The 24440-nt window shown below is 32.9% G+C and overlaps 1 protein-coding gene across 1 annotated transcript in view; it reads left to right on the top strand.

The window, feature by feature from the left end:
• LOC115447347 (gonadotropin-releasing hormone receptor) overlaps nucleotides 1-24440 on the top strand; it is a 78771-nt gene that overhangs the window by 48697 nt on the left and 5634 nt on the right. The window contains exons 2-4 of the mRNA XM_030174371.2: nucleotides 9659-10009; nucleotides 13139-13287; nucleotides 18668-18811. Of these exons, the coding sequence (XP_030030231.1) occupies nucleotides 9746-10009; nucleotides 13139-13287; nucleotides 18668-18811 (557 nt within the window). The 5' untranslated portion in view covers nucleotides 9659-9745. The remainder of the gene's footprint in view (nucleotides 1-9658; nucleotides 10010-13138; nucleotides 13288-18667; nucleotides 18812-24440) is intronic.

Below are 24440 nucleotides of genomic sequence, written 5' to 3'. Positions count from 1 at the left end.
GATTCTATCTAGACATAAAAATGTAATACAAATAAAATTGATCGAAAGACGTACCCGGTTATATTAAATACAAAAATTATATGCGAAGGTAAAGCAATTTGAAACATCTCACCCGAAAGAAATCGCGAAATAACTCACAAAATTCCTCTCGAATATTCGATTATGAATATTTATTACGAGATGATATTCTGCGTGGAATGTGATACGAAACTTTGATACCACAATTTGAATTTTCATTAGATACAACTGAAGTACGCTACTGTTTTTAGGTTATGGGCGAATTCTGTGGTGGTGTATAGTAATGCAACTGCCTCAGTGGCGTAGTTGTACTGCATGCGCGGTACGGCAGCTCTCTGGCGTCCTAGGTTCGAATCCCGGGTCGGGCAAAGTGATATTTGAGATTTTCTGCTCAGTATCAGCCCCGAGTCTAGATACAGCTGCAAATAGTAGGAGGCGCTACTGTATTGCACATAGTCAACAATGGGATGGATATATTGGCTTTAAATTATTATTGTTTTCATCCTACCTCAAACTAATGACCCATTTAACATATACCTATTTTTTTTAAAGTGGCGATAGCCTAGTTGGGTGTGGAACGGACTGCCAAGATGAATGTCCGCAGATTTAAATACCAAGGACACACACCTCGGACTTTTCTAAAAATCATGTGTGTATTCTTTGTGAATTTATCGTTCGGTTTAACGGTGAAGGAAAACATCGTGAGGAAACCTGCACATCTGAGAAGTTCTTTATAGGAATTTCGAAGGTGTGTGAAGTCTACCAATCCGCATTAGGCCAGCGTGGTGGACTAAGGCCTAATCCCTCTCAGTAGCAGGGGAGGCCCGTGCTCAGCAGTGGGCAAGTATATAATATAGGGCTGATATTATTAATCTTTTTAATTCCGAGGTCTGACTACTTTGCATAAGGGTCTACTCTTATAGGGACTTCTCGGGCCCTTAAATATGAGTTGGAATCCTAGTAACCCTGGACCTTCGTCAAAAGTGTTCAGTGTAGTGAGATTTTGGTCAGTAAATTGAAGAATCATTTAGCCCGGTGAGTTATTTGGTCTGACCCGAAATATACATTATGGAAATAACTACGATCAGATATCTAAAGCTGGATAAATACTGCTATGTCATACATTTCTGGGTAAACAAGCCAATACAATTCAAGGGTTTTATCCTTATCCAATAAAGGGTGAATATAGCAATAAGGAATTGATAATGAAGATAGTAATTAGTTAATCAATACTTTAACTATATATTTTAGCTGCAAATAGGCTAGACAATTCTATACGTTCTAAAGAAAACGTTTCAAGAAATGTAAATCTACAAATACAATATTTTATATTACCCTCTCTGTTAGACTTTAAATTACATTTATATACAATTTTTAAACATTAAATATTTGCTTGATCGATCCGGTATTATAAAATAAGCCTTTACAAGGATTATGTGTTAAATTAATTCAAAGGTGACATATACAATTGAACCTGGAAAGTTCAAAATGTGATTAACTGTTATTATAAAGAACATTGACCGGCAGACGACCTAGGTTACTTGTCTTACGTGATCTTTAGAAGAAGTCACGATACCAAAAGGAGGGATGCACTGCTTGCGTTAAATGAAAGGAATAGAAAGTGGTAGAAAGTGGAAGGAATAAAAATCGGCCTTGGAGGGGTGGTGGGGTGTCACCAGTTCACCGTATTTGTTTGTAGCACTAATTATAAAATCGTACAATTGTATATGTTAGAAAAATATACATGATATTTAATATAATTTATATTTTACATCAAAGGATAAATATTTCTTTACAATGTGCCTATTTATTATAACATACTTTACTCAAGTTAAGTAAGCTTTGATATTGTTTTTTGTTTTTCGATATAATTTATTAGCATTTTGTGTATAATAATTAACCAAAAATCCTTACACTAATATTTTTAATATCATCCTAACTTTACTAAAATTTCAAACATTATTTCTCTTTTTTTTCCTATGTCTCGAAGAGAAAAATGTTACAATACCAATATTTTTCTCACTACCCTGTTTAAAAACTATATACATGTAAAATCGTATACCATGGCTTCTAAATTTAAAGAAAATCCCCGAGCGCAGCCTAACGAAGTAATTGACAACATTGTAATTAAATGATTGAATCGGAACTTTTCGGACAAGCCCTTGACATGAAAGCTTATGCCACCCAATAATTTATTAACCGATATTTGGAATAACAGTCAAAAATATGGTTATGTAGGCGGCTTATTAATTGAGATAAACAAAATCCAAATATAATTATTGGGTTGACCTATATTATCAACAGTTATTAGCTTGGCTTCTGTTTGAAAAAGTTTGTTCGAAGATATCGATAAATTCCAGGTATTATAAAACGCAAATAGCACACAATGTTGATATGCGTGTCTTCCACAAAAAGAGAAATGAAGAAATCTATTTATGTTTCTAAACTTTAGACATTTATTTTTGTATAAAAACTAAAAACACAAATGTGTGTAGATTGAATGTAATTCGTCTATGTAATTTTTTATTTGTAGGCACAGTAAACTGTTAAATATTAAGATACATTTTAGAACAATCTTAATCTAAATATTATATATAAAAGCATATATCCCATATCATTTTCCACCTATTGCCAAATATAGAATTAAAAATACATGAACTACGAACCATTATAAAGTCATCTCTGACAACTTGAGAATAACATTTTATTTCAAACTTGTAAAAGTAAATAATTCTAATATTTTCCAAAGAATAATACTGTAACATTGTTCTTAACACGCCGGTATAGATCTTTTATTATTTTTGCCACACATATAAAACAAATTTTTATACATATAAAATAAAATATATTTTTATGCCTCTTTAAATGGTTTTCTGTGTTGTTATAAAATAATATATCAACCCTGTATAATAATATCCCATTGCTGGGTATGGCTATTCTCTACTTCTGAGAGGGATCAGGCCTCAGTCCACCACGCTGGCATAATGCAGATTGGTAGACTACACACACCCTCAAAATTCCCACAGAAAATTTCTTTGGTATGCAAGGTTTTCTCAGGATGTTTTCCTTCACCGTTAAAGCAAGCGACAATTCATAAAGAATACACACATAATCTTAGAAAAGTCAGAGATGTGTGCCCTTGGGTTTTGAACTTCCGGACATTCGTCTCTTCCCTCTCTCTCGTCCCTTATTCACGCTACTTAAATAAAACAATTAATTAAAATCTACAAGATAAACGGTACTTCTTTATAATATGAAGACGCGTCGACACAAAATATAAATATGGAAGCTACGTGATCTCCTCCTAACTTTTACCTAACCTGCGGTGGTTTTCTTTGTAAAGCGCTTTTTGAATATATAGGTTTCTACGATCCGCCCCCGAGTCGTATTTTGGGAGCCGAGTTTCAAGTGGTTCGTAGTTGGCTCAGGAAATTGGACGTAAGTGGGATCATTGTGTAGGTACTTGTGCCTCTGAATAAACATAAAAATATTAAGAATAACACCGAGATTGCATATTTTTAATACCAGTATGTGGTCAAATTTTGTATCAGTAGATATTGAACAGTATGTTTAAAAATAGAAGCCTGCTAAACCATTAAAGATGTCACGGCTTCGATCTCTGCTGATCCTGATAGCAAATGGTGAAAAAAGTAGTTTTCAGGTGTTAAAAAATCCTAAAATGTATTCAAAATTCATAGGACCTCTTTACTTTATATTGTAAGTAGACTTATTTAAAAACTTATTGTATCTGTAGACGAACTAAACATTGGTTACTTCCAAACAAAACAACTTTACGTAATAACTTTGTTATTTCCCAAAACGCATGTTAACTTAAACCGAAATCCCGATCGCAATCAAACCAACGGCACCCTTCTTCTAAGAAATAATTTGCTTCAATGGGCTTAAAAGGATGGGAAAAAGATTCGCTGAAATCTTATCAACTACCCAAAGATCTGCCAGATATTGCGGGATCCCGACTCGCGGCTTCAAATTAAAATCTTGTTTCGATTTCCCATGTATTTTAAAAACCTTTTTTTGCTATAATAATTCAAAATAATTGTTTGTTTTTTACTATGTATATAGTAAAATCCTTTTTGTTAATAAAACTTTGCAATTCTTGCTTTCAAGTACCTTAGTTATCACATCCACAGACGATTCAATTTTGTGTGTTCATCCTTCCCCGAGGCATGCAAAGATTTTTGTAAAATTTTCCTTTGTCAAAGTCGAATTGCTTTAAATGCGATCTTTAACTTTTTGTTGCTACTTCCTTCTGAAAACAAATTTCCGCGTCATTCAAAACGATTTCAATACTGACGTCAACTCCCTTTGTTAAGCATGTACTTAGAAAATTAATTGGCAAAATTTTGTATAATTATTTGTGACATTAAATTGGCTTAACAACCGTTTCAATGCCGTCGCTTGCAGGACAAATATTTATCAACAAAATGGAGGACAATTTCGAATCCTTTCTGCCAATATTTGTGGTCCTAATAGGTTCAATTAAAAATGTCTATTGAAATTATATATTTAAAGGGTTGAAGGTAACGTTGCTGTTGGAGTCGAGGCAGGATTCAGCGAATTGTTTTGATGGGCAGATAGGAATGTAAATGAACTATCGAAATTGCGTTAGTTTAGCTAATTACAATTTATTAATAATCCAAATGATCATCATATAGAAGAAAGAAAATTTAAAATACACAATATAAAAATGCTTGTGAGGTTAAAATATGCGTCATGTTATGTATGAAATAAAATGGAAAAAATTCAAAATGGCGAAATCGAAGTTATTTCACAAAGGACGCCGCAGATATATTTTGTTTTCTTTTAAAATTATTATTTATTTTTTTTGTATCATATATTGCTATCTACCGACTTTATACTACTAACCTATTTTATTATAGCTTTTAACTGGTTTTGAAAAGAGCAACGCTAGAGCGTTGCTCTTTTAGAACGGGCAAGAACTCTAGTTCTTGCCCGTTCTTTTTTAGTGGAAACTGCTTTCCCAAACGGTGGTGGATTAAAAATTGATTGAATCTAAATAATGTATAACAGTTTATGGTATCGAATAAATTATTTCATTTATTTATAATAGTAATATGTTGAGATCTTAAAAACAAGTTACTGACCTTATACACTGACAGCCGAGTGGTTGTCATTTCCGGCGCTTTTTATTCAAAGTGTTACTATTCGGATCAAACCACTCTTTCGTGTTGTATGTACAAAATTTTATCTGACATTACTATTGGATCATTATGTATCGTTTGTGTAGCAAAATTTGTTACAAGATTTACATATTCCAAGGTTTATTTTGCTTTGGCTCGGGAATATTGCTTTAACGTCGACCCATTTCCGTATTCCAGTAAAGGCCGCGGGTCCTTCGTCAGAGAATTCCTTTCCATCCGATCCTAACATGTACATGGCTTTACCTTGAGACGTTGCGCCGACTTTGTGTACTACTTGCTGAATAATACTACATTATTATGAAACTATAATTACTTTAGACAATATAAAGGACGAGTTAGCATTACCTTTCCTTTCTGCCGAAGTATTATGTATTTACATTGTAATAAGTTAGGATGGGGTTGTCATATCTGCTAAAAATATAAACCAAATTTAAGAAAACAGCAAATGCTCGTGCACACATTTATAAAAACTATAGTGCTGTGCGTAAAACAGACGAGTGTTTAAGAATTATTTATGTGTGCGTTCTTAACAGCACAAAACGGGATAGTACGTGTATGGCACTTTTTATAAAGTAGTCACATTGAAAGTGACATTTAATGTTTGTGGAAATAAGCACAACGCGTCCTTTCTAGATGGTCTAAGGTTATTACAGAAGTTTACCAACAAGTTGACAACGTTTGCGCGCCGTCTTATTATAGTCATATGGAAAATTCGTAAGTTGCACCAGGTGGTGAACAGAGTAAGATGCCTAAGAGTTTCGGGCGGATTGTTAAATTTTCCACTGTCCCTGAATACCAGAAAAATAATTTATATTATTTATTAATTATGAAAACGATGCCTTTACAACATAGATATCACCATACTAGATATTTATTTGAATAAGTTAAAAATCTTAACAATAAAATATTAGGAAAATTGTTTCCCTACTCATTTATTTAATATGCTTTGAATGCCCACATTATTGAAGCGCGCCGAACCCATTAATTCAATCTATTCTTATTTATTCCAAAGAACTCAAGCTTTTATACTAAACCCTTAACTTGGCCTTCGGCTGTGACGTCACCACGCAACGATTAAAACTTCACCACCCGCGGCTAAATTGGCGAAGTTAAATACATGTAATATGTCTAAACTTCGAAGGATTAATTTTGAAGGTTTTCATGCAAATTTATTTACATTTTTCCTAGAAGTTACGTGGTTTTTGTTTGAATCTGACTAAATATTTGTAGAGATCTCGGAGATTTAAGAATATTTTCTAAATAAAACTTATTGAAAAAATACGAACACTGCTAGGTATCATAGGTCCATAAAACATTAAGACTGTTCCAATATTGTTAAATATAGTTTAGTAATATACTTCTGCTGTTTTGTGAATAATAGATGTTATTTAGTACCTACCTACTTTAATCATTATAATTCTTACAATAAACGATAAGTAAGTTTATTTTTCTATCAATGCCGTCAAGAGAAAATAAAGTGAACAAAAGATATGTTTATTAGTTAATTTATCTGATCTCGGTCTCATTTCGGAAAATGTAAATTGCGAGCCTTACAAATCGACTCCATTACAGAAAGAATACATTTCAGACGTAACTTACACTGCTCTTAATGTAGTACGCAACCGAAATAATTAAGAGAAATGTTTCGAATGGCGACATTGTCTGCATGTAAATGAAGTCCATTACTAATGAACATTTTAAATCAGTAATTAATGTAATTAGTGATTTCTAATTGTCGAATTATTTAAGAATAAGATCCGACTTTTAAAAAGCCATCATCTCTTCTATTGTCGTTTCATTATGATACCTGGCTTTTAAATCCATTATAAAACAAAGTTCATCAACTATTTACGATGTGGGAAGTTTAAATCATTTAATTCCTAGCATTACGTCATGTCTTGCAAAATTTCGAAACGCATTATATAATTTTGATCAAACAAACAATGGTCAGTAATTAGGTTTGTCGATTCAGAATTTCGTAAATAATTGGTGTAATTGCTTCCAATTTGGACCCTTGTCAAGGAACGACAATCACAGCAATTAATTATCCGTAGTCTTGATAACCTTGTTTATTGAAAACCAGGATGCTGTCTTCGACTTCGAAGAGAGTCAGGATATGAATGGAAGTTTTAATCTTGAACTACTGAAGCTCTCGTACTATCGGGAAAATAGGCTACATCTTACAATTCACCGCTTATAAATACCTACAATATAAGAAAAATAATCATGAATGCACTATCTGCTTAAGGATTCAGGATCAGGGAATAGCACGAAAGTTTGGGATCTCTAAAAATCATTAAATATTATATGTATTTATACTTGACGATTACCATATTATTTGCATCTTTAAAAAATAATATTTGAGGAGGTTTATTTTTTATTTTTACCTTTGCATCTTAAAAACCGACAACCGAAGCTTTTTTTATGTAGTATTCCTTCCTTCATGCATAAACATTCATAGTTTAGTTAATATGTTCCCGTATTACGTAGACCTTGGCTGAAGTGGTCAGCTGGTCAAAAGGGAACGATATTTCCCCTGAGACCTCTTCGTTAATTACCAAACCCTCTAAATCCAATGAGGTTAGCCCTTCACGTTAAGAAGCACTTGTATTGAGGACAATCTGTGTTTATTTATTAGCTATTCCTGGAGTTTCAGGGACTGCCTTGACTTTAGTTGTAAGTCAATTTAAAAATATATGACTATATATAATCTGTCATTACTCCTGTTCTTAACTATTTTCGGAATAATTCACATTTTAGAAACTAAAAATAGCCTTTATGTTAATTCAGGACTTAGTCTCCCTGTTTAGCAAATTTTATCTTCAATTCGCTAAGCGGTTTTCATATTTACTACTAACCAATATCTTGATAGCAGTGGCTAAAAGTCTATATAACCCGATTCCTGCCGACTTCCCTTTAAGTAAAATTTCTGTAGAATCTAATTATCATCCGAAGAATTGCAGACCGTATTTATGCATATTAGTATCTATTTGTTGTGTCGGGTTCGCTTTCGGAAAATATCACCTTTCGCCACTGCTTCATTAACTTTTCCATTTATAACACGAACTGAAATGATACCACCAGCTACCTAAACAGAATTAAACTAGGCTACCCCAAACTTACGCGACCGACCACTGCAGGTCTCCATATTGTTCTAGTTAGTGAAATCAACTCCGTTCACAGCCCATTGATCCAGAAACTGCGGTTTGCCTTGAGACTAAATGGCCTTCTGTTCCTTAAATGTATTGATAAAGTTAATTGGTAACACCCCTTCTATTCCAGTTGGATTAGCATTATTGTAAGATTAGATTAGGTCTATTGTGAAACGTTTTCTAATTTTGTATTATCATATATTCTAAAGTATATATAATATAAAATTAGTAAAAGTATTAAGAATATTAATGAAATATTTTTTATACAACTTACAGATGAGTTTAAGGTATCTTCAAGAAGAATAAAACGATGAAGCCATTGCACATTTTACGAACTTACCTTTTTATATGACTTCTTGCTAACACGAATGAGAAAATTTGTGAAGAAGTTTGAATATTTGTTAGAACCACACGCAGAAACTTCTAAACGGATTTGCATGAAAATTAGCATATAGATAGACAATATTCTCGTGTAATAAATAGGCTACTTTAAATCCCGGTAAAATATACATTGGCACTTTCATCTCGGAATGGTATTTCACAGGGGGGGGGGTCAATATATAGATAGAACCTACATAGTATAATGTATGGGTATCGTGAGATCGTTATAAATAAAATAAAAGTAAGCACAAATTCATCGATGGCCGTATTTACTTAACTAATGAAGTTCAAAAGAAAACATTTACAAATTCTGGCACATTGAGCGACACTCAAGCATCTTACAAATGAAATACGAAGTCAAATGATAATATGATGATGTCTATGAACATATTTTCTTGCGTTCTGTTTTATTAAAAATGGGAATACTGTTGCTTACATTATTCAGGGCTGAGTGCTATTTTCGGATAAAAGCGTTTTATAAAATATAATAGAAGATAAGCAAATTAACAGTTGTATGAAAAAATAGTCCAATTGATTCACGTTTATATTCGGTCAGTCCACAACTAATGATGGCAATATTAGTCTTAGCATATTTAGTTATGAACAGCAGTGACATAAGTAAATTAATATTTTCAATCTACAGTTAGATTTCTTTGAGCTGCGGTGATGTGCACATTTATTATTAATAGCTAGGTTCCATGATCCCGTAGGATTAAAAATCGCCTTTGAGCTGTCTTAAGCGAACAATAATATTAAAGTAAAAGATAGTTGTTTAAGTATAATTCATCGTGTTGTTATTATCTTTGACAGACTTTAATTCGACATAAAAGTACAAAATATTCTTAAAAATATTATAATTAAATGTTAGATAAAAAAATACTGTTCAAACTTTTAGACACTTCTAATCTTTTTTATTTGTTACAGGCAAAGGAAGTGACACCAAACATCCAAGATGAATTCGACAAAAACTTCAAATAAAATTAATTTAAAATAAAAATGTGTTAAATCAAAATGGATATAGAAGACAAAGTTTCGGGGCCTGGCGGGGCCTCTCAGAAGAACTGGACACATTTAAATACTAGTTACGATGAGTTGCCTCTGGACATGCGGTTCAACCATGGTCACATGGTGTCCATGGTAGTGTATAGTGTGCTAATGGTGGTATCTGCTACGGGAAACTTGACTGTTCTGTCTCAGTTGGTTAGGAGGAAGAGAGCAGGCCGCGCGAGTCGGCTAGACGTGCTTTTGATGCATTTAGCAGTCGCTGATCTTATGGTAAGTACACTAATTAACTACGTTATGCAAGAGGTCCATTTGGAATTAAGTTTACGACAAAAAATCTTATGACTTCTCTAGGGTTAATGTGGTTTGCAAACCAAATACTGAGTAAATTACACATAGTACATTGCATAGGTTAGTTTTTATAGTTGAGTGATTCGACAGCGTAGTTATATTACGGTACGACTGCAGGTCTGAGGTCTCCGGTTCGATACTCGCGTCGGGCAGTGATATTGGGTTTTTCTACACAGTATTAGACCGCAGTCTGGAATTTGTGCCCGATTTGGCGATGGGCTCGCCCCCTGTCTCATCATGGGACGGACATGTGGCGGAAAGTGGGTGCACCAGTTGCGCCTCTACCTACCCCTCTGGGGACAAAAGGCGTGAGTGTGTGTGCGTGTATTCATAGTTCGCGGCCTGCGCACAAGGAAAGCACTATGAAAAATATCTCAGCTATGTGAGCTAGGCTAAACTAATTGAGCTCGATTCTTGGTCTACAACCGGCTTTAAGTTTACGCTGTACCAAACATAACTTTAAAATATGTCATCGAAGAACGGATCTTTAAATACCTAAAAGATAAAGGTTATCTAATCCCCCAAATTATAATCAGATTTTTATTTTTCTGATTCCGTCAGCAAATATTTTATTGATATAAATGTAAATTGTATTCAGTATTTCTCATGTTTACGCGAATGTTAGATATTGAAATAGAGCTGTATAAAATTATAATATAATGTATAAAATTAAAATATATTAGAAAAACCGCGATAAAATTCGCAAAATAGTTTTATGTCAATGTAAATTGTATTAATAAAACTTTTACAAACCAAGTCGAATCTGGGGCAGTGTTCCGTGCACTGAACACGTTTTATCTAATCTCGTAAAATTGCCTTTTAATAACTTGAACAGTTTTTGGCACGTACGATAAGTTGGTTACAGTACCTACATAGATAATAATGTGTAAACTAAGTAATATGGATCATACAACAAATTAATAATTTAAACCATATGGCTAAGAAAGCCGTTAAGCCGCTTGATGCTTGATTCGAAAATATAAATAGTACAAGACATTTTATATATTGGTTTTGACGCCAGCAATACATTCATTCGCTAAATTGTTCATTTATTATAAAAAAATATATTACAGAACACAATCTCACAAGAAATATATAAAATTTTTTGCTCATAAGTTAAAGGAACCCTTGAAAACAAATGTAATTTTTAAAATAGTTGCATAAAAAAATATAAAGCAAAGCTCTTTAATTAAATTGTAATATAAAACTTTATATAAACAAATTGAATACTATAATTATGCTCGGAATATGGCCTATCCTTTTCATTGTGTCTAAAATAGACAATAGACGGGTCTTCTATTACGTGGTTACGGATAAAGCAAAGGAAATAAATGTCCCTATGTAACACCTCTGCCTACCTCAGAAAAGAGAAAGGCGTATAATATATTGTTTTTTTTACAATCCTTCTGTGGCCGTAAATCAGTAACTATTAATATGTCGTAAACAAGTGCGTTATTGATAAAATAAAATCTGCGCCTCAGCACTCCACGTTGGAGTTCGAAAGTAAATACAACTTGAGTGATGCCGCGTGGGCGGAGTTATCAGTTTTTGCTTCCGAAATGTTGAGTAGAGGCTGTTCGGTGTTGCCGGTTATTTGCAGAATTATGAATATTATTAATAGGGGCAAATTATTTAAAATATTATGGTATTGATAGAGATTTTAAAAAGTGGGTTTGATTTGTAATTTACTGTGGGAAACACTCAACTGTAAAAAATATATTATAATCATTAAGTATATATAAATATCTCGCCTTTCTTCCTTTTTTATATTTGGTAAAGAATTACTACGATTAATTATTGAATATAGTTATATTTTTTTTCGATTCAACGTAAATATTGTGGCAACCAACGATCGAACCAACGATCGAAAATTCTCATAACAATAGTCTACAAAGTAAAGGTATTTTCTTTAAGGATAACACCAAGTACATCTCCAAGAGGGTATATATATACTGGAAGACCACAGGGCGAGAAACAAATCTGTGGAATTTTGAAATCGATCTGGCATCTCGAACGAAGGAATTCTGACTACATGTCGAGAATTTATTGTGAAGAGCCTTCGCGAATTGATTGGCGATTCGAGACTCGAATTTCTATCTGAATGATTATTAATTATTTTGTTTCTTGAAAATGTAATTGAATGTGTTTAATTTTAATAACCGTAATTTTAATTAAAGTTATTTGCAATGGTAGTTAAAAGCGATTAAATAAACATGATTACGCAATGTAAATCGGTTTATAGAGTTAATAAAATAGAAGCAAACTTTTCATAATATAATTTACTCCAACAGTATGCTTTAGTAGGCACCAAACTACATTATCGTTTCTTATTTAATACATACTAATTGCGCTCGCTGAAAGTTCTTCAATTTCTAGATTTATAGTAAAATCGGTAAAATGAGGAAAAACTAAATATCGTGAACCTTTTTGCAACATTATTTTTATTCTTAGATTTACAATAATGCTTTCCTATAGGACAGATGGTGAAATCAGGAAAAGTGATATTTTATGAATCTTTTTGCAACATCCTCTAATTCGTATATTTAGAATAATGCTGTATTTTAGGAAAATGTACCTTAGCGATATTTAACTATGAAAAGTTTTCAAGTTACTCTTTCGAAACACAATTTTAAGTGATGTTGCAGAAAGGATTTGACTTAGTTTAGAACACTAACGGCATGTCCAATATCAACGTCTCTTGGCTAAACTATATAAGAAGAATTCAAACACAGAACTTCCCTGTTTATATACACCCCTAAACCAAGGACACCATTACGATAACTAATGTTTACGCAAATGTTAGACATAAAAATAAAACTATTTCGCGGTTTTATAACATAATTTTCGTTCGACGTTTCGAAAACTTTGCAGTCCGCCCCGGGCTAAGGTGTTAGTCACGAAGACCTCCCGTGACCACGAAGCCAGCAAAGTATTTGAAACGTCGGGATAAAATAATAATATAAAAACCGTGATAAAATCCGTGAAATAGTTTTATATTACAGACACCATTTACAATCGGCCTATTTGCAATGCATCAGGTGTTGTCGGCAGGTAACATTCCTGATGATGCCGTTGGAGATCGCGTGGGCGGGCACCGTGCAGTGGCTAGCCGGGGACCTCATGTGCAGGGTCATGATGTTCACCAGGACCTTCGGCCTCTACCTCTCCAGTTTTGTTCTCGTCTGCATTGCTATTGATCGGTGAGTATATTGAACTTTATAGACTTTTGGGTATTTAAACATTTAATACTCCTGCTTCTTGATTATTATTGATTGATCATAATTTTCTTTTTTTGTTATTATAAATTTTTCATCTCGTCTAAAGCGGCGACAGCTTAATTGAGTGTGGTACGGCTTGCCGAGCCGAATGTCTGTAGGTTCAAATCCAAGGGCTCTCACCTTTGATTTTCTAAAATGATATGTATATTATGTGTGAAATATAGCTTGGTTTAACGGTGAAGGAAAATATCGTGAGGAAGCCTGCATACCTGAAAAGTTCTCTACTATGAATTTTGAGGGTATGTTATTCTACCAATCCGCAATTGGACTCATCTTCCTTAATAGCAGAGGAGGCATGTGCCCAGCAGTAGGAAAGTATATAACACAGGGCTAATATTTATATACATTTTTCAATCATACCGTGTTAAATAAAAACAACAGCAATATAAACAAGTTTTCTTTAGAGACAAACAAAATATGTCAGGTTCTAGACTTAACAAAATTCTAACAAATAATGGTCTCTTAAGTAACTGTTCCATGCAATCTGAATCTTACCAAGTTCTAAAAGAAACTTTATTATATATTAAACGAACCTCACTCAGTAAAGTGGCAGTATTTGATAATGCACAGACAGACTTCGAACATCAAAGACCGAGTTGCAAAGATTGGGAAACTTTCCCACAACCAGTTCTCCGGTAGTATTAGAATCTCAAAGCAAATACGAATATAGTTCGAAATCGTTTGTAGAAAGTTCAACTTATAATTCGAGTACTTTTTTTAGATCTACAGAATTAGATTTTAAAATTAAACGAATTCTGATCTTCATGCATAATTCATGGGCTAGTAAGTGACGTAGTGTGCGTAACTCTGACGTCATTGTGCCTACCCCAACAAACAGACGGAACGCACTTATTTGAATATAAATATCTTGAAGTATAATTGAAGGCTGAAGTGTTATTATGATTGTTTGTAAGTAAATACGGAACAAGTTTTGAATAAAAAAAGAATAATTTTCATAATGATTTCTTATGTTTACGCGAATGTCGGTTGCAAGACTTCAAGACACTGTGAGCTGTTTTTGCGTAGATCGGATCGTTACCAGCATTTTTATATTGTATAACTGTGGGTAAATATTATTAGGTTGATTTTTCGGACAACTTACACCTCAGTCCTCTCCGTAACCTTAATTATTAATTGGGTACTTTATGCCTATAAAAATAGCCAAACTAACTCAAAATTTCAAATTACCAATATACAAGTACACTTAATTGAACAAAAAATCTTTTTCTAAAATATAGTAATCATTTGAAGTTACTTCACCAATTTAGCTATACGTTCTGCATTAAGGTGAAATCATATATTCAAAAGTTATTGGGTACATCAATTTGTATATTGTGTTCACCAAAAACAGTAACCAATCAATACCACACTAAGTACGCCCATCCGTGCCACTGAAATACATAAATTAATGTCATGATTCATTTATCAGCGTCATGTTTCTGACTTTGCATCATCGATGATTTTGATATTGAGCGCATATTATGTTATAATCATTCATCATTCACTTATGGATAACTTGTTTTATAAAAGTTGTAGTAGGATCATGTAAAAATTAATATTTATTTTTGGTATTGAAAAATCTATTTGTCAAACAATTATTACTTGATATTTATTATATACTATATATTTAGGTATCGGGAACTAAAACGCCTATTATAAAGACGAAAAGTTTGTGTAGGTTTTTATGGGCTAATCCCTGGAACTACTCAAATGATTTCGAAATTTCTTTCACTAATAGAAAACTAAATTATCCTCGAGTGCTATAGGCAAAAATTATTTAACGCAGTGGAGACACGGGCATAAACAAGGTCAATATAAAGTCACATGAAACTCGGCAGTGTCTAGAATACACCAAAGTATTGGTTTTCATATCGGATAAAAGCAATAGGGGACCGGCCTATGCTTGATTTTGTACATTATTCTATGTGTAATGGCTTTATATACGAAAAAGAAGCACTTCTGCGAAAACTGCATAAAAATTGGTTAAAAAATGAGCGAGTAATTCATATTTAAAATATTGTAATGTGCAGAAGTGGGCGCGATGTGGGGATATCGCTTCATCTCTTTCTTTCGCACGCGTCGTAATTCCCGATGACGTCACATGTGGATATTTTGTCTCTTTTCTGTTTCTTGTTAATTACCCCTCCCACCGAAATTCAAATGCTTATAACTTGTTGATTTTTCACTGGATTTTAATAATTTCTTTGGTTTTATAATTTATATTATGTAAATATTTGATAATTGTTAAGAACAAAAATGAGTCCGGTACCCTATTCTCCAAGCATTATGGCGAAGAGTCTATATAACCCGATTCCTTCTGGCTATTCTTTATTTCGATTTTATGTAGAATTTAATTATCATTAGAACGACTTGCAGTCTGAATTTTATGCATATTAGTACCTATTTGTTGTGTCGAGGGTGTCGAGAAAATTTCACCTCTCGCCACTGCCAAGGATAAACCATAAGAAAAATATAATTTAGGACGTCTTCACCTTTTTGTACTATTTAAACTCAACTGTCGAGCTGTGTAATCCAGTGTTTACAGGTCATTGCTCCATCTAGCAACGTTTTAAATATCTACTCTGTTTACTCCAAGGGCCGTCAGATTTCCAAACATCTTTTTAAATTCAATTGTCTCGTTGGAATTTGTTAGTTTCTGCGAACTACCTTTGTTATTCGATTATAGTTTCTTGCTGTATGATTTCTTTCTCGTTTTACATAGCTTTTGCTTGCGACTTCGCTTCGAAAAACAAAGTTTAAAGCTAAGATTAATATTAAGAACGCATAGAGGTACGTAAAAATAAATAAATAATAATAACAAAAGCGAGATAGTAACTAAAATGTGAATAAACAAACAGTATTAAGACAATAAGAAGGTCTAAAGTTTTAAAACATCAATTGAATTACTTTTTTTTATCAAAATAAAAATTGTACTCTGCACTTCTATTAATCGAATATGCATCTAATAATAGAATTCTACAAAATATCAAGTCAATATATACGGTTTTAGCCTACACTTTACTTTAAAGAGTGTTTTTAAACAAACTGCACCCACGTAGTACGTTTATATTAAATTTATGTTGAAGCCTAATACTATAAATAGGAAATCTTTAAAAATAGCTCAGTTTGAAAGCTATTGAAAGGGTTCAAATAAATAATCTATCGCTAAAGAAGTTCTAGAATTTGTGGTTATTATTATTTCTAACAGTCTAGATTGAGTTTTTGAAAGTTAAAGTAAGACAGATATTAGTAATTAACATTAGATGCATTAAGTAATTAAGTAAAGTACAGAAAACAAATTGCTAAGCAAATTTTGATAAACTTTTGTTATTTGACGATCCATTATCGTTCTAGAACATGTAACAAATGCCATAACAACGTTACAAAAGATAAAAAAAAAACTCTAACGAGTTTAAACGTGAAAGATGCCTATATATAACCTCCTCTATTATTATTTCAATGTATTTTACACAACCTACCTTATCTTAAATTTCTTGGTAAGGTATGTTAAACACCTGAGACCGAATCAGTTTCAGATTGTACCCAAATTAACTCTTAAACTATCATGATCCTCTACCTTTTGATCTGAAAATAAGTAGATACGTACTGCGTTATAATGCATCGAATACTGTAATATATGAACTAAATATTCATCTAAACCAAATTTCATACATGTTTCTGTTGTAATTATATTATTTCTATACTATTATATGCGATCTATACACTGATAGTCCTTTGTAAGCTGACGGCCATTATTCAGCACTATGCGAACAATAAGGTACTTCATTTTTATGAATGTAATACTTTTTACAAGTATTTGTGGGTATTCAAATAAATCAAGAATTTCAAAACAAACTAATCATAAAAAAATAATGTGCGCAATAAAATTATTAACGTTTCAAATAAAAATATGAATATTCAAAATGTTTTATGAAATTCAATGAATTCTAATACATTTGCAGAAAGATTCAATTGCAATTATCTGCAATGATAATTGAATTATTTTCTAACAGGTTGACGACTTATTTAAATTTTAGAAACAGTTTTGATATTTTTCTATTAAACATTTTTATCTAGTTACGTCTTTTGTATATTGATAAATCTTTGGATTAAATTATTTATAACTCGTTAAGATTTATAAGCTCTATTGATAATTTTAATCTGCCTAAAATAGTTTTTTGCTTTTAGAAAAAGCCTTGGTCTATTGTTAAACTATTTACTCAAAAAGTATTCCATGCGTATAGTGAAAATACTTAAATAAATTAATAATGTGCGTTGTTATAAAGAAGTAATTAAAAAAAACTATAAAACGTGAACCAGTTAAATAAAAGCATCCAGATAGCGTTCTATTAATTAGTCCTCCACTGAATGACTCAACGAGCTAAGTGGTCTTATCTAAGTGCAATGCAATAAAGGGAAATAATAAACGTTTTCTAGAATGTACAGTCAGCAACAAAAATGTATGATTATATGTCGCTTATTGTATTCTTTTGTACTTACGAAAAACATCTTTCCTTTGAGATTTTATTTGTGTAAGAGAAAATTAAACTTTATTTTAAATTATTTATGTTTTGAAGTTTTGAATTGCTGTTATAACGCTCCCATTTTTACGAATGTCTATGGCGTAACCCTATGACTATTTTTTACTAATTTATTTAAAACTATTACTATTTTATATATATATTTTTTTATTGTATAAATCAAATATTTTAACTTGATCTCGATCAAAGACGATGGTGTTGCTACTGTTAATGGGTGATCGTATCGCTTATCATTACTCGGGTGGCATGCATGTCCGTCACATCATTCAACTGCATTCAAAATGCAGATTAAACACATTTTGCAGCAAGATTTCGAAAATGTTCCTCTAACCTTGTTGTTTTATCCTTTCACTGATTTTGTATTATGTGTGTGCTGTGACGACTCGTAATTGAAACAACATTTAGCTTTCTGTTTGAAACCTTGTATTAATCAGGCATCGATGTATGTTTAGTTAGTTATTCCTTTTAATGAAATAAAAATCATCAGTCATTACTGACAATTTTTCCTGATATAATGGCATTAATGCAATGACATATAATGGCATGGCATAATGGCATTCTAATCTTAATCTAAAAAGTATTATAAGTAATGCTTGCCCTAACCTAATTTATTATTTTTCTTTTATTATTATACACATCAAAAAATTTGCATGTCAATAAATTTGACAAAAGTTGATTGATCAGAAATGACTATTTAAGATTCTATACCGTACCAACTTTTTTGCAAATAAAGGATTTACTATTTACTATTTAAATTCCAGATATTACGCGATCCTGAAGCCGTTGAACGTGACGTGGGAGGCGCGCGTGCGCCGGGCGCTGGTGGTGTCGTGGGTCGGAGCGGGCCTCGCAAGCCTGCCGCAGAGCTTCATCTTCCATCTCGAGGAGCATCCAGATGTTAAAGGGTATTTATATTGTGTATTATTTATTATGTGGCGTACTTTAACGATGATCAACCATCCAAAGTTATGAATAATCTTGAGTTTAATTTTAAAATTACCTACGATGAAGTAAGAGGAGTTTCTACATTCGGGTAAAATAGATCTTTACAATATAGACTCAAAATAAACTGATAAGTATCCAAAGGGAAAAATAAAGCATTGCTCAATTAAAATAATTCTAATAAACTACATATTTTGAAATGGTCCCATGTTGTTTTGAGAAAATCATGTCAAAAGTACTGAAATAAAGGTAAATAAAAAATTTGCAATAAATTATTTTTCATGTACAGTATTGTCTTTAATTAAACAAGAAGTAGTTTTCGAGTTTATTGAGGCATTTATGTAATAGATATTGAATCTACAGGTAGATAGTAGATACTATGTATTTTTTTGCCATTCATATAATGATGATAAACGAGAGGAGGTTATCGCCCATCATTAAGACATTATGATGATAAGGTTAAAACAAAACAATATTTTATGCAGGGTTATGAAACATAAAGACGGAATTGCAAGCAAAAGTTAGCTAGACATAAAACCGCAACGTCCAACTGCATGTGACTGAAACGGGGCATCATGCAAGTGGTACTGAAATAGGTATGTCTATTTGACTGGGGCCCTTTAGGGAAATAGTTTGTGGCTGACGGTCGGCGTATTGAGCTGCAAATTCGATGCAACCATAAATAAATAAGTGACTGAATGGAATGGAACGGCCTGCTGAGACAAGGTCCGCAGGTTCCAACCGTGACCATGAAGGTTGCAGTCTTCGAAATTTACTCCGCGCAAAGAATTAAAAAACATTAATTAAACTGCGCGTGTAAAAGCGATTTGGAGTTTTGAATTTGTTCAGCTATTATTGGGGCTCATTGTACCGTCCAACTTATTTTTCTATACAAATTGAAATATAAAAAAAGTTACTGAATAGTAATGAAATAGCTTTTTATAAATGCGTAAAGTTTTAACACGTATCTGTGATTTCGCTTAAAAATACTACCATTTGAGTTGTAGATTGAAATTGAGTTGAATGTCGTACATAACACGCGTAGTATTGGAAAATATCGGTTTATAGTAAAGTATAAACGTAATCTTAGCAGAATAGGCTAATTTCCCAAAACAGAAATCCAATTAAAACTAACAAACAATTTTCTTTGTTTGTTAGTTTAAAACTGCACTTCCTCTTCGGGTTAATTTTGACAAAAACGTTTTGATAAGCTTTAGTTATTCGTATGTTACTTAAACATGTATTTTTGTCTATTCCCCAAGCTAATTTTCGAAACGGTTGAACTTTCTGTAGAATTCCAAGAAACATGGAAATAATATTCTGAGTTTGTTCTTCCGAATCCATTGATTTACAAACTGACATTTCTCTAAAACAAAATATTATATCAAGAAAAACGTACCAGCCAGTACACTACACTTTCTTTCTCGTGCACGGCGAAGTGTCCCACTGCATCTGATGGTAAGTGGAAGGGGTCCAATGGACTGACGAAAGATGGATTCCCTCTCGTCAGTCGACACAATTACGCCGGCCTCTTGGAACCGAATATACACAGGCTGATCCCGGAAGGCGACACACTTACCGCCACTATGGCGGGTTTTGACACCGTTTTATATCCGGGCGAACATAAAATATTTCCCACCACCGGCAATGGATTTTGATAGAATCTTTACTTAAGTATTAAGTAAATACTTAAGTAAAGGTTCACTGCTCGTAAGTCTCTTATATATGAGAGTCCTCCTGGGTAGGTACCAACGCAATGTCTATTTCAGCCGCCAAGCAGCAGTGTGTAGTCACTGTTGTGTTCCGGTTTGAAGGACATTGTAGCCAGTGTAACTAGTGGTAACAAAAACCTTAACATCTCATTTCTTAGGATAGCGAGCGCAGTGGAATATTAAACAAAACTTTGTTATTCAAGGTGTTGGATGGTGTTTCTACTGTTTATGGGCGGTCGTATCGCTTACCATCAGGCGAACGGTAAGCTCGTCTCGTCATTCAAAGCAATAAAAAAACAATTAGAGAATATATTTTCATAGTATATTCTGCGCTATTTATACTATAAAACCCACGAGTGCCAAATCCTCTAGCGCAGATAGTGTTCGGTTCTCAATTTGAAGTTCGACTCGAGTTCAAAGGTTACCCAGTTAAAAGAGCAACGACTTCGAATTAAGGTGATAAGTAAGTCGCAATGTCAACAACCTGCCATAATTAAATATGAATCGGAGTTGGTCTCGTAATCCCAGAGCTTATTGGGATTTTGTATGCATGAAAACAAACACTTATGATCTTTATGATCGTGTTTGGAAATATATTAAATATATATTTGTAATACCGCATATATTAAGTATTTTAATGAATAAAATAAATGTTAAAAATAGCAAATATTACAATAATGATCGAACAATGAATTGTCCCATTCGTAAACTGAAACCTAGATTTCCGACATTGCCATTAAACAAAAGGAGCAGAAAAACAAATATACACATAGACTGCGTTTCTGATATACACTTTATTTATATTACAATAATATTGAAAATATCTTGGCATGGCTCGTAACATCATGTAATTAAATAAAAGCCACACATTTGTCAACGAAACGAACTGAAAGTACTCTTGAATGCCAGCTCAATACATCAGCAATGTTAATAAAGTTCAAAGGAAGCTAAACATAGCTAGCCGGTAATGTTGCCAGCTTTTCGGAGGAAATATTATCAAGTTTCCTTTATATATGATTAGTACATTTTGGTCGCTGCTCTGCCCCGTGAAAATACTTTCCTGAATATAATGTACACTGCACATTTCCCCGGGATAAATTTAGCCTTTATAACAATCTAATTTATGATCTCTCTGTTTGACAAAGTTCATCCAAATCTATTCAGCGCTTTTTACGTGTTTGGGCATATAAACAAATATCTTCACAAACTATTTGAATGCATAGCGCATTATATTGATCAGTAACTATACTGACTACAGTATCTGAAAACCCCAACAATAATTGGACATTACTTAGTAGCAAAACAAAACCACTTAAAACAAAGCGTGAAAAAAGAAATAACACCTATAAAAAATATCACTGAAAATGCAATACACGCTGGCAACTCGTCGGGTGGCGTTTGGCACGACTCACAATCGCATTATCGTACGGGCCGATGAGTTTGCCGTGTTGAGAGTTCAATGCATACATTTGATCTATATTGATGCTTGTTTTACCCAGGACACGGATATCAGCTGCAACATATTAGTTAAGCGACGAATTATTCTTTACAGCATTCGAGTTAGGTTTTTGAAATTGTCATTTAGTTTAAATTAGGTTGGATCGTTCCTTCGTAATGTTTTCTATTTTTTACTCTCAAATTGTTTAAAAGGCTGATATCATATCAGCCTTTTTAGGAAAATACCGTAAACCACATTTCGCACGTTTTCTAAGAGAAACAAAAAGAAATAATTAGAGACTGCTGAAAAATCTTTGAATTCCAATTATGCTTTTAAATCTTCAATGAGCACTACGTATCGTATTTATTATACGAATAAAAAACTACCGTGATGAAAATACGTCAAAGGTATATTTTGGTTGAAATATATTTTAGGCCAAAAATTTACAAGGTTAGACTGTTTGTAGACCCGTACTTAATAAAGCGTGTTACTATTTTAAAACTCTTAAAATTATGTCGTCAACTATGCTGCACTTAACGTATACTGATTTTTACTAACACAAAAAAGCAAAAATTAAATCTTTTAAACAAAAACTTATACCGACTTCAAAAACTAGTAAAAATCAAAAATAATTTAACATTATCTATATACTGGTTACTAATTTTGGAGTCAGTGACTAATTATACGTAATTACTTTATCCACAGAATAAATCTAATAAATCTTTTACAATTTTTAAATGTATTACAAAAGGGAACACGAAGATGTTAGACCGTCCTATGATGCCGAGGGATTAGTTATTACCAACAATCGGTCAGAATTCGTAGTTAGTTTAGTTACCAAAACGAATAAACAATAATTCATAGAACTCTACTTGGCTGACATTATATCAGTGGCTGACATTGATTAATGTGGAACTTATATTAAAGTATTGAGTAGGTAACAAAACTTTACTTCGACGATGAACTCATTATTTCTTTGCTTGCTTTTAACTAGGATGACAAGATAGTACATAATAAATAAGAAGTTACGAGACTAAATCCGTTTTGTTAAAGTATTGCTTTTTGCTTCTAACTAGTTTTTTTTTTAACAATATATTGTATTATAATAGTATGATATATTTATATCTCTATAAGTAAAGACTGGTTATTGGCTGTTTAATTACATCGTTGTTACTTTATACTTTATTAAAGTTGTACATAATAAAATAAAAATAAAAATTTTACTATAAAAATATCTGGTGGATTGTAAAACAAACACACAAACGCCCTTTATCTTCGAAGGGGTGGGCAGAGGCGCAACAGGTGTACCCTTTTTCGGCCGTGTGTATTCTTTGCCATAATATGATAGGCGACGAGTCTATTGCCTTATCCCGGCCAAATTCTAGACTTCCGGGTTGATACTAAGTAGAAAAACCCATCATCATTTTTCCCCAATCAGATATCGAACCCGAGAACTTAGCAGTGCACTCGTATCATAATACCACTACGCCACCGAGCATTAGAAACCTGTTTTTATTACGCAAATCAATAAAGACAAACAATCTACCCGCGCTACTAATAAATACAGACGATAGATATCCAATGAAACTTCATATTAATTCTACATTTCTCGCAAATAACGATATTAAACCTCGGCCATCGTTTGAGGTTTCAGGTGATTTTTATATCTAGTAAAAATATCTAATTGTCCGGTCTGCTTTTGACAACAAAACATATTCCCTGCTGATAAATGGTATAAATAGTAAACTAGAACGGACTTACATAGGGTTTTTTAACGCCTTAGTAGCCAAACGAGTAAGCGGTCAGCCTGGTGATAATCAGTATAAGCCGATCATGGACTAAAGCAATGCCAGAGGCACAGCCAAGCCGTTGCCTACCAGAACGTGAGCACTCTTAAAAATATCAGCCGTGTATTATATACTGTCCCGCTGCTGGGCACGGGCCTCCTCTACTATTCAGAGGGATTAGGCCTTACTCCACCACGCTGGCCTAGTGCGGGTTGATAGACAATTAGTGAGCACTCTTAATTAACCTCTTTTGATAGAATAGGGTTAGTATATATCTACTTATTTAAGTATACATGTACTATCTATGCGAGGGCTAGCAAAATCGATGAAGTTACAATTTTAATAACAATGTTTACATAATAATATTCTCTGCAGCACAAATATATTACAAAAACATTGCTTTATATAATAACGAAATGTTATTGAGTGTGAAAATATATTTCTTCATAACTTAATCAAAAGGTCGTCCCTTCATTACTATATTTGGTGAAAAAGGTTTATGAAAATGGGCAGGATAAATAACTAAAATCAACGAAAAATAAATTACGACTATTTTTATCCCGTCCCGTATTCACAGATTATAATCTTCTCTCATGATAATGTAGTTTGGTATAAAAATGTTGGTCACCAATAGGAGTGTCTCTCGATTGTAAAC

This window comes from Manduca sexta, chromosome 16 (genome assembly GCF_014839805.1).
Source record: "Manduca sexta isolate Smith_Timp_Sample1 chromosome 16, JHU_Msex_v1.0, whole genome shotgun sequence".
Lineage (NCBI taxonomy): Eukaryota > Metazoa > Arthropoda > Insecta > Lepidoptera > Sphingidae > Manduca > Manduca sexta.
This window is presented reverse-complemented; position numbering and strand designations above follow the sequence as displayed.